Source organism: Dromiciops gliroides, chromosome 1 (assembly GCF_019393635.1).
Source record: "Dromiciops gliroides isolate mDroGli1 chromosome 1, mDroGli1.pri, whole genome shotgun sequence".
NCBI classification, from domain to species: Eukaryota; Metazoa; Chordata; class Mammalia; order Microbiotheria; family Microbiotheriidae; genus Dromiciops; species Dromiciops gliroides.
Genome location: NC_057861.1, coordinates 513939963 through 513952363, shown reverse-complemented (window position 1 = coordinate 513952363; position 12401 = coordinate 513939963). Strand labels below are relative to the sequence as shown.

The window sequence follows — 12401 nt, the reverse complement described above, 5'->3', positions numbered from 1 at the left end:
TTAAGCATTTGTATCAAGAGGGCACTCAATAATGACAAATTGCACAAGTCTATATTGCAGCCTTCTTGCTTTGGCAAGAACTACATGAAGGAGAGAACTATCATATGCTGCCTTCCTAAATCTCTTTCTCAAGTACTTTAAATATTGGTGTCCTAATTCTACTTCCTTTGAGCTACCTCAGATCATCCAAGTAGCTTATAAGTCTTTTGTGCAAAGTTTGTGTGACTTTACTAGCAGAGCCTTGTTAATTATGTGACAAAAAACCCCCCACCAACCCACCATCTGGAAATAAAGATTAAAATGAGGTCTTAAATGAGGAGAATCTGGCAAGGGACTTAATTGAGTATTTAAAAGATATCAAAGTCCACCCTTTGATGAATGAGTATCTTTTAAAGAGTATTCATTTGGCTGAGGTTGGTCAAGAGTAATGAGTTTCCTAGAGTTGTTGGCAGTGGGTCTGAAAGACCTAAGACCATATAATTCCAGAAATAATAAATGAACATAAGAACTATTCCATTTATCAAGTCATTTTTACTTAGCAAATGAAAAATTTCCCCTTTCCAATCTATCAAAGTTTTGGAAACACAGCATTTGCATGGTGATTGCAATGTAAAAATCAAGAAACTGTCCTTTTAAAAAGCCTAAAATTTAGACTTATATTAGTATCATAGGTTATAATGATGCAGGTTTAGTTTTATGTATGTGGCAGTCTCACAGTGATCATAAGCTACTCCTTGTCAGGAAAGCCCATATTTTCAACAATAATATACCTCCACTAATGCCACATGATTGCAAATCACACATCGATGTCCAAAGAATCAAGAGAACATTAGAAAGATATATAGTACATATAAGTAGCTTGCAACATATTTTAAGTTACAATTTACATGTCAGAAGTGATGACAATATCAAGGATATATGTGACTGAAAAAGGAGATAGGGCAGATAGGTTATGAGAATGAGGAATGACACATGGGCACCCTAAGTCTTGTACTGGTATTACCAGATGATTAAAAGACCTAGAGAAAGGTTCCCCATCCAACACAGTGAACAACAACAAATAAAACATCTTTATTTGCATAGTTTTGGAGCATCTATTAAATAGAAGTGCTCCATTACTAAAAGTATGTAGGTGTCAATGTCAGTCAGTTAATAAACATTTATTGAGCACCTACCATGTGTCAGGCACCATACTAAGTGCTAGGTATACAAAGAAACACAAAAGACAGTCCTGGCCCTTGAGGATCTCATAATGTAAAGGAATCTGTGAGTGAAGAACACATACATAAGTCCTCAAGGGATGATTTATGGAAGGACTTAGGTGAGAAGCATACAGGATAAGAAGACATGGATGGGTTGTAACATATATTGATAGAAGAAATATCACCATCAGTCAGTTAGGCAAGTCATTTATTAAGCACCTATTTATGTATCAGGCACTGTGCTAAGAGCACAGGATCCAGAGCCATGGATGTCAGTCTTATATCACAAACATTCAGAATATAGTTTACAAAAATTTATTCCAAGTTAGAATTTGCAACAGAAGTGGTTGATTTCATTTTAGGCATTCCACCAAAATCAGTCTTATTTGCAATGAAGTAACATTGGACATCATAGAGTTTTCTTTTCTTTTCTTTTTTTTTTTGTGGGGCAATGAAGATTAAGTGACTTGCCCAGGGTCACACAGCTAGTAAATGTCAAGTGTCTGAGGCCGGATTTGAACTCAGGTACTTCTGAATCTGGGGCCTGTGCTTAATCCACTGTACCACCTAGCTGCCCCTAGAGTTTTCTAAAATGCTAGAAGGGCATGAATTAAGATAGTAAAAATTGGAATTGTATTAATATTCCACAGAGAAAGGGTCTGCTGATAACATAAAAATCCACATGTTAATAACACATTAATATATTAAATCCACAGAACTACTACTTTTATTCTGCTTAGGGAGAACTACTACAGGATCTACTCATAACTGAACAGGGTCCTACTCATACTTAATGATAAAGACAAGCCAGGTTCATTAGGAACTATTTGTACCTCCATTTGGCCTGAGAATTTTTGGGGAGAGAACCATAGTTGCAATCTCCCTTCTCCTAAATTACTTCACTTTCCCTCATTTGCCACCCCTCTGTGAGTCAGATTTTTCCCCACCCCTTAGGTATAAGTGATTTAACTATGGTAATAATCAGTTTATAGCTTAAGTCAATTATAATAGAGTAAGTAAAATAGATGTTAGTAGAGCTTACATACATCCCATATTGTAAAATGGTTCTGAAACCACTAGTGGAATGGTTCTGAAACCATTTCAGCTGAAACCATCAGCTAAAATCCACTGTGGTTAGGCATCCACCAATCAGTCTAAAGGTCAAGTACCAAGAATAGTAACTCAGAGTTCAAGGAAAACCATCTCCTCAGTCTGCAGAAGGCCATGTAATGGAAGTGGATGGATTCTGATGTCTGCAGAAAGCCATTTAATGGAAGTTGAATCCATCAGCACTAGTGGTTTCAAGCACACTAAGTAAAATCCACTGTTAGACTTCTATTTCCTTCACTCATTCCACATGCACTACTTGTATTTCTGATAGAGATAATGTTTGTGGATGCAATGGGAGGAGTTTTTTCTAAAATAGTAGTGTATAAATACTTTTGAGCCCTGTATGGGTATAAAACCCTACTCAGGCTGAGGCTTCAGGATCTCTCAGGTCCTATATGTGCCCGAGACTGGCTCTATTGTGAGATAGGTACCCTCTCTCAATAAACCTAATTCCCTACAGCCTGGAGACTTCACTTTTTCTTTTTCTTTGTTGGACCCTGAACTTAGAAATTTTTGAGACACCTCCCTACTTCATAGTATATGCAGTAACAGCTCATATTTCTATCATATTTTCAGATTTACACCTTCCTCAAAATAATGCCAACGTGGCAGAAAGTGTAAGGAGTAGCCCAATTTTTAAAAGATTAAATTGAAGCTTGGAGAATTGAAGAAAAGGAGGTCCTTCTGTAAAAGTTTGTAGCTTCTGCTTAGGGAGTATAATCTCATTCAAAGTGATCTTAGAATCTTAGATTTTAGGATCATAAAGGACTTCAGAGAAACTTGCCTCTGGCACTTACTAGCTGGGTGTCCTTTAGTTCTTGATGTCTCATCTGTAAAATGACAGGGTTGGACTCAGTGGTCTCTAAGGTTCTGTGCTCATGTGATAGTAAGGTCATTGAATCAATTCCCCATTTTACACATGGAGTAATTGAGTCCCAGAAAAGGGGAGTGATTTGCTCCTGATTATTCAGCTACTCAATGATAGTAGTCTTGTAAAAAGTATGATGGTATATGAGTTCATGGAGACAGAAGATCTGGGTTCAAGTGTGAATTGTTCTATTACCTAGGCAATATTTTGTAAGTCAAATGACCTCTGAGACTCCATTTTTCTATAAGGATAACATAGAAAAAAATAGTTATTCATCTGATATATACTGTTTGTATCTGCATGTTCCAGGGAAAGCCAAAAGACTATCATTCTGCAGATTTACACCTACAAGAAAAACTGCACTTATTCATTTTCAGTAATGGAGAATATCTATTGTTTCACAGAAGCACAAAAGCACTCAAAATCAAGGATTTTTTGGAATAGTTTGTTATAGAGAAAATAAAATCATGTAAACTGGAATTGAGTTTGTATTTTTAACTTTACTTTTCCTTATGAACATAATATACAGATCAGATTTCATTTGTAGAGGCCTCACTCATAAAGCAAAAACATCTCTTGTGTATTCTTAGGGGTTCAATATGAACTCAAAGAAAAGCATACCTCCTACTGAAAAGGCAAAAATAGTACTTGTGCTGGTTTTAATTTTTTTTTTACAAAAAAGTTAAAACCAGCACAAAAAATAAAACTGTACCTCATTTCAAAGAAAGGCAATATATCAAAATCCAGATTGACCAAAGATATACTGTAGAGAGACACAGACAGACAAAGAAATACAGATACAGGGACAAAGAGACAAAAAGACAGACAGAGAGGGGGGAAGGTAGGAAGAGAGAGAGAGGGAGGGAAGGATGGGAAGAGAGAGGGAGGGAAGGAGGGAGGGAGGGGAGACATAGAGAGAGAGAGAGAGAGAGAGAGAGAGAGAGAGAGAGAGAGAGAGAGAGAAAGCACAAAATGGTAAAGAGTTTTCTTTTTACGGAAATACATAGGATTTACAAATTAATTTATATGAATGCTCCCTCATCTAATTAGGTCTCAACCTACTTTTGTCCTGTTAATAACTGATCTTTCTGAGGTTTTAATGGCCAAAATTAAATTCATCACTTGGTGACAATGAGTATTGCTTAGGCTAGCCTGAACACAACATATACAGTCCATTGCTATGCTTGTACTGTTAAAATACAATTTGGTAGACGCTTTCACACAAGAAGATGGTAGAGTAGCACCTTTAGTAGATAATTTGTTTCATAAAAGGATTCATAATAGAATATTTAAAAAGCAAACTTTCTGGCAAATTTAAATAAGATTCATTTTGTAAATTCAATTTACAAACTGGTATGCTTGCAATCTCTACTTTCAGGGAAGCTGAAGCTGATGGATCTTTTGAAATTGGGAGTTCTGAGTTACAGTAGGCAGTCTATCAGGTGTCTGCACTAAGTGTGACATCATATGGTGAACACTCAGGAGTGGGGAGTGGGATGTGGGGGGGGTGGGAGCAGGTGGACAGTAGCAGGTTACTAAAGGAGCAGGTTAAAGCTCTTATACTTAGATTTGGACCTGGATGCTGAGTAGACCTTTTACTTCCAACCTGAGCAAAATAAGTCCAGGTCTCTATCTTTCTTTTTCTTCCTTCCTTCCTTCCTTCCTTCCTTCCTTCCTTCCTTCCTTCCTTCCTTCCTTCCTTCCTTCCTTCCTTCCTTCCTTCCTTCCTTCCTTCCTTCCTTTCTTCCTTCTTCCTTCATTCTTTCCTTCCTTCCTTCTTTCTTTCCTTCCTTCCTTCTTTCTTTCCTTCCTTCCTCTTCCTGAGTCTCTTTTTAAAAAAACAAGTTGACTGATGTATTATCTCATGTATTGTATTTCATTGTTCTATACTGATGGCTGTTTAATTATGTGAATGCTTTTCTTTCTTTCTTTTGGCGAGGCAATGAGGATTAAGTGACTTGCTCAGGGTCACACAGCTAGTAAGTGTCAAGTGTCTGAGGCGAGATTTGAACTCAGCTCCTCCTGAATCCAGGGCTGGTGCTTTATCCACTGCACCACCTAGCTGCCCAAATGACTGCTTTTTATATTCATGAATCTTTCCCTAGCTTGCTTAAAGTCTCAAGTAAAATCCTACCTTCTATAGAAGTCTTTTCTGATCCCCCTTAATTCTGGTGCTTTCCAACACTATCCCCAATTTGTACATAGTTGTTTGCATGTTATCTCCCCCATTAGATTGTAAGCTCCCTGAGAGCAGAGACTGTTTTTCACCTTTCTTTGTATCTTTAGTGTTAAGCACAGTTATCTGGCTCATGTTAGGTACTTAATAAATGTTTAATGACTGACTGAAGAGTTAACCTTCCTGTAACTGAGGCACTATAGTGCTGTTTTCCTGAAGCAGATTCTGCTGAAGTTTTAATTTCTTCCCTGTTGACATTAATTTGTGTAGTTTTTGACAAAGTGCATGCTGTGCTCTGCGAGAGATCTGTACTAATACTCTCAACAACTCTTTATACTCAAGACATTTAAACTTCAGATGTGATCCATTAAGAGGTCATTTGATTCTCTGAAGCACTTGAATGCTATCATCTTTTAAAAATACACTTTAAAAAAGCATTCATTTTATTAGTGACACCCATATAAGGAACAAATGAGACAGTGTTTCCTATAGACCCATAAATATTAAGATCTAAACTGAGGCAACTATGAATAAAAAACAAACTAGACCAGCCAGATCATTTCCCTTTTTACTGGCTAACTGATATGAAATTGGATCTGAGGCAAAAAAAAATCCACAAAAACAGTTCACTGTAAGAATTGAAAGTTCTAATGTTGTGTAAACATTACCACATTGGTCCGAATATAGGTCATATCCCCAAATGAGATCTCTTTTGAAAAGAGAAAAAGGTTATAGGCATGCACTCAGGGAAAAATATAATTAAACAAAGAATCCACGTTAAATGAATTCCTGTGAAAGTTTTTTTTTTTAACATTATGTGCAGTTATCCACTTTTTTGTCATCAAAGCTTTCTATCTTCACAAAGACCATAAGTGTTAAATCTGAATTAAATATGTTTATAATTATTAGCCAAATGCAAGTTTTCTATAATTTGTGTTTATTAAAAAAGTACATTCAGAAAAATAAGATATTTTTTTTCCTTTGCTCTTTGTACTCTACTGCTTTTCTGATCCCTCCTCATTTGGTGAAGATGACATTGGGTTCTTGGGTACTGGGCCAGCAAAATGCTTGAGCTTTGGCAGGTCCTACCTTGAAGCCTGGGAAAGTTTCAAGTAAGTTTCGTCTTTGGTGACAGGCTGTGCCTGCTGTCCAAGGAACTGTCTAGCTGAATAGGGTGGGGCTCATCACTAGTGTCAGTGCCCACCAAACCCTGAATATTCTCTGAAACTTTGGAATTCTTCAAACAAAAACCCGAGTTCTATTAACATTGGTTATGAGCAAGTCCAGAGCTCTTGGTACAGACATACCTTTATTGCTAGGCCAGCAGGTGTTAGCTTGTCATTGTTTCTCTCATTTAGGCAGTCTTCTCCCATCAAAGAAGTAAGGTGTTGCAAACATTCTGCATGTCCCTGGGAGGCTGCAATATGCAACAGATTGTTCCCGTTTTCATCATGGATTTTATCCAGGTTGTCTGCAGCTAGGTGTGGCTATGCAAATAGAAAAGGCAGAAAAATTATCTAAGTGGTCAAAATGAGTTGTGAGTACCCTGAGGAAGGTTGTGTGAAGTTAGTAGCAGCAGAGAGGCTGTGCTCTTGGGATGGCTATGGGTGTTCTACAACCTTGCCTGTCACTTGTCCACTACTTGTTATTAGTTCCATTCAATTTATCAAACACTTTAAGATAGGGGTTCTTAGTCTTCTTTGTGGCATGGATATCATTGGAAGTCTGATGAAGTCTATGATCTCTTTCCAGAATTTCCAGTTTCTTTTGTTTTATTTTTTCTAAGTCATTGGAGTTCCCTCCAATGTTCAATTTCAATTAGAAGTGTGTAAAAATAAAGATGCAATTATTTTCCCCATTCAAGATAAAGGACCCTTTGAAATCTATTCAAAATCTGTTGAGGTTAAAAATCCCCTCTTTACTCTTTTTGTGGAGGCAAAGAATAGGAAACTGAGGGGATGTCCACCAATTAGGAAATGGCTGAACAAGATGTAGTGTGTGATTGTGATGGAATATTACTGTACTATAAGAAATGATGAGTTGGTGGATTTCAGAAAAAACATGGAAAGACTTATATGAACTAATACAAATGAGCAGAGCCAGGAGAACATTGTGTACAGCAACAGCAACACTGTACAATGATCAACTGTGAATGACTTAGCTCTTCTCAGCAATACAATTATCCAAGATGATTCCAAAGGACTCATGATGAAAAATACTGTCTAGCTCCAGAGAAAGAACTGATGGAGTCTGAATGCAGATTGAAGTACTCTATTTTTTACTTTCTGTATTTTTTTTCATGTTTTTTTTTTTCCTTTGGGTCCATGTCTTTCACACCATGTCTAATATGGCAATATGTTTGTGTGATTTAACATGTATAACCTAGATCAAATTGCTTACTGTCTCAGAAGGGGGAGATGAGGAAGGGAGAGAGAAAATTTAGAACTCAAAAAAATTTTTAAAGTGAATTAAAAATGACTCTAGATGTAACTGGAGGAAGTAAAATATTATTAAAAAAAGAACCTTGCTTTAGAACAAGAACTCCGAAGAGCGCCATGATTTTGGTCATCCATACTTTTCACCGTGCTTTTTGGTACAGACATACCTTTACTGCTAGACCAAGAGGTGTTAATTTGTCCCTGTTCCAGTTATTCAAGCAGTCTGTGGTCATGCCTCCTCAGCTTAGTGCAGATATATGTTCCCCATGCCTTGATTTATCATAGCTATATGGGATCAGGGAAGAGGAACTGATACATGAACATGAGGGTCTTCCATTTGTAAGACATAGAGAACGGGAAAAAAGAATGGGAGAGAAACAAAGGGAATAAAGAAAAAAACAGGAAGTTTTTAGGGGTGGAAGCCCATATTTGATTTACTACATTACATAATATCTAATATTCATATAGCACCTTGTTAAAAATGCTTTGCCATACATTATCTATCTCATATGACTCACAACAATCCTGTGAAGTAAATGGGGCAGGTATTATTATTGTCATTTCACAGATGAGAAAACTTAAAACACAAAGAAGTCAGATGATTTGTCCAGTATTATATAGCCAAGAAGTAGTCAAATACTCAAGTCTACTGTTTTTTTGTTTTGTTTTGTTTTTTTGCGGGGCAATGGGGGTTAAGTGACTTGCCCAGGGTCACACAGCCAGTAAGTGTCAAGTGTCTGAAGCCGGATTTGAACTCAGGAACTCCTGAAACCAGGGCTGGTGCTTTATGCACTGCGCCACCTAGCCGTCCCCTGTTTTTTTTTTTTTTTTAAGTCTACTGTTTCTTTATCCAATGGCATTTCTACTACTTGATATGTCTTCTCTTAAATTTTCCTATGTAATTATATGTATATAATGATATTTTCATATAAACCAAATGTAAAAATATAATTTTTGATAATGGATAAGACTTATTTTACTGTGACTGATACCAAAAGCTTGTTAAGTAGAAGCACATTACTAGGATACATTGTGAAGTTTTCCAATGTGATTTCTTTCTTTCTTTCTTTCTTTTTTTGCAGGGCAATGAGGGTTAAGTGACTTGCCCAGGGTCACACAGCTAGTTAAGTGTCAAGTGTCTGAGGCTGGATTTGAACTCAGGTCCTCCTGAATCCAAGGCCAGTGCTTTATCCACTGTGCCATCTAGCTGCCCCTCCAATGTGATTTCTATAATATCTTGTTATTAATACCCATTGACAACTATGCTTGTTTTAAGTTTAACCCTAATCTGGCAGCCAGTATGTAATATAGCATTCTGATATGGGTCTGTTTCATTTAAGATCTTTTTGACTACATGGTTACCTTGAATCTAGTTATTGTGGAAGTATTTTTTTTCTCTAGTTTCTAGCAACACAAAGGGAACTAAGGCAAAATTTCATTGAAGTCAAGGCATAATCAACCTTTGGGAAGAGAGAGGAAAGGAATGTCCACTCAAGAATGTCTAACAAATTGGTATAAAACCTTTGGAATACTTCTTCCTCTGGTGGGTCTGTCATCAGAAGGACCCAATGTCATCCACAAATAAATGAGTGGAGTTGTTCACATTTTGAAAGGCAGAGATTCAACCTCATGAATATACTAATGCTATTTTCAGAAAAAAAAGCATTTTGTTTGAATTCAGTTGAATGCTGGTATTATATGTAAATAAAATAAACTGGGTGCAGGATTCCTTCCTTGTGTTCACCTCCAATCAGATATTTTGACAACTAAATAACCCAGGTCTCTGAATTAAAGCTACAAGATCAAAACAAAAATAAAAATGATATGCTTGTTATTCTGGGGCTAATGAATTTAGCTCATTAAATACAATTTATAATCTATTTCTGTATGTTAGAAAGGAGATGACAGCACTTACCAGGAGAGATATTTGTCCTTCTTTAACAATGTTCAAGATGCTTTTAATTTTTTTCATATCCTCACTCCTTTCTTCCAGGCTTCCTGAATTCCAGCTCCCATGGCTATTCTGCTCATCCAATTTGGTCTCTGTGGTTGAGGATTGCAGGTGTAAAGTCCTAAGCTGGCTGCCGCTGGGCATGATGTTCTCAACTTTTAGCATGTTGGGGTCAGTAAATGCCTTGTTAAGGAAGCCCTTGCTCTGGGTTTCAGGTTCATGGACTGAGTTGCATGTCACCAGAGGTGGGGAAAGCTCCGAATCATCAGTAGAATGCTTTTGCTGATCAAGAACAAGAGATTGGGCCTTTTTCAAATGAGAGCTTTTTACTGGGGACAAGACACAAAAGGGTGTCATGCTAGCTGTCAAACTTTCAGCATTTCCTGTGGAGCTGTTCTTGCCAGAGAGGCCATTGACTGTTGAACAGATACCCAAAATTCTCTTTTCTGTAGCTGTCTTGGTAAAAGAAGCAAGCTGTTGACTTGACTTAATGTAAGGCACATCCAGAATCTCATCCATATCGAGGTCATAATGCTCCAACTCTCCCAATAAAACACTGGGCTCAAGGCTTTTACTTTTAAGGGCCTCTCCATCTCCAGGGCACAGCTCTTCAGTTGCAGGTGGTTGATCAAAAGCTCCTCCTTTCTGGTACTCCACCTTCTCATTCTTTTGGTCATCACTTTCATTGTTCTCAAGAGTCTCTGGGTGGTGTTTCAAGGGGGAAACTCTCTTCACAGGGCGAAATTTACTGTATACATCTGCAATTCCTGTTGGCTTTTGTGCATTTGCAATAAGAGTTGAGACTCCACAGTTCCAACTAGAATTAGAAACTAAAATATTAAAGGAGGGTTATTAGAAGGAACACAAAGTCTTGTTTTTGTTACACTGGTACCCTAAATAGATCTTCACCAACATACATCCCATTAAAATTAAGCTAAGATTAAATCTTCTTTGGGAGAATACTTCTCAGAGACCATCTTAGCCGCCACCCCCCATACACACTTACACACACACCCCAATCATTATCAGAGAAAAGGTAGAGAAAGATTTTGTGAATAGAGAGATTTTAAGAATAGGTTAGTTTGGTTATCTATTTTGGAGGATTATATTAAGTCACTTTACATTGTTTATTACACCCTCACACTGGGCAGAGGACTATTATTCTAAGTATTGGAGGAAGATACATGATAGAATTAGAAGACTTGGTCTGTTGGTCTGTCCTGAAATATATAATACAACTTGGAAAAACAGGACACAACCTAAAGAGACAATAATATTTAGAAAGCAACATCTAAACAGTAGTGTGATATGGTAAAAAGTGCAATGAACTTGAATTCAGAAGACCTAGGGTCGAATCCCATTTCTGACACTTGTGAGACCTATTTGTCACTTTATTTTTCTGGACCTCACTTGCCTCTTCTGGAAAGTATGGAGGTTGCTAAATTAGATAGCCTCTAAGTTTCCTTCTAGCTCTAAATCTATGATCTTGCATGTAAGTTGGTAAAAAAAAAACAGTTTGACTAGTATGGCACCACCACCATTATATATGTATACTAAGACTCAACTGAGTTGGAGACTGGGAATTGCTCCCTCCTCAGCCACTTGGCTTGCTGTAGCATAGAGTTATGTTTCCTGGGTTCTTGATCCTCATTCCTTATCAGGTATCTCAGAAAATACCCTGACTTGAGTGGTCCAAACTACTCTGATGCCTTACCTTATGAACGATGGAGTAGTTTCCTATCAGTATTATGTCAGTCCTTTGTATAAGACTTTATATAAGTTGGTATCCTGAGTGGCTTGGGGAATGAGTGTACGGTTTTCTAAATATTCACGTCACTGTCTGTCCATGGAGGTGGGGACAATGGAGAGGGAAAACCCCTGATGCTGTTCCCTGTTGGCATTTGTTCTCCTCTTGTAGCTGCCATCCCTATGTGGTGGTAGTCTCTCTTTGAGAACAGTTCCCTCCTGTTTTTCCCTGAATTAAAGGTTTTGAGTTAGTGAGTCAAGTGGAATAAGGGGTGGAATAAATGGAGATGGTCCTACCAGGGGATGATGAATGATTTAGTGAGAGAAAAGCATAAGAAGTGAGGTTTTGATAGTTACCACTATCTGATATTTTAAACTCAATTGGACATAGAGCTCACAACTTTCCCAGAGTAGTGGCTACTTATCCATCATCTACAGTGCCCAAACAAGAAAATATGACAAGCTCATTAGTTTTAAGCCCTAGTCCCTTATAGGATCTTGGTACTTATAAGTCCTTTGGAGCAAGTAACTGGAAGATAAAATCATGAAGAGAAAGTCAGATTGTGACTTTTGGTTAGGTTAGTTTTTTATATTGTTTTCAAACTTTGTTAAGATGAAGGTTTTCTTAGAAATAATAATTCAATGAATGAACTTTCATGGTCCATTCCAAATATGTGATTCTATGTAACCCTAGGCTAGTGTCTCAAAATAGAATAACAGTGTGAAGAGAAAAGAGAGTGTGGGCTCAGTTCTGAGTAGGTTCCTAGAGACAGATGGCTACAATCTATGGGTAAGTATTGTTGTGTAAATTCTTAGGCATTTTCCAATCCAGTAAAAGTGGAATGGGTGACCTCTTGGATACTTTTCTAACCCATTAAAAAAGACAAATTCTAAAGCCAGAACAAAGAAT

The 12401-nt window shown here is 37.4% G+C and overlaps 1 protein-coding gene across 4 annotated transcripts in view; it reads right to left on the bottom strand.

Annotated features, from left to right (window-relative positions):
- The window catches only part of LOC122734301 (synuclein alpha interacting protein), a 224703-nt gene that overhangs the window by 44580 nt on the left and 167722 nt on the right, over positions 1-12401 (bottom strand). For 2 of the 4 annotated variants that reach the window (XM_043975014.1, XM_043975013.1), the window contains exons 4-5: positions 9710-10575; positions 6664-6843 (exon numbers count right to left, since the gene is read on the bottom strand). The exons of 1 other annotated variant lie outside the window; for it this stretch is intronic. In XM_043975014.1, the coding sequence (XP_043830949.1) occupies positions 6664-6843; positions 9710-10575 (1046 nt within the window). The remainder of the gene's footprint in view (positions 1-6663; positions 6844-9709; positions 10576-12401) is intronic. One more of the 4 variants, XM_043975015.1, reaches the window with a different exon arrangement.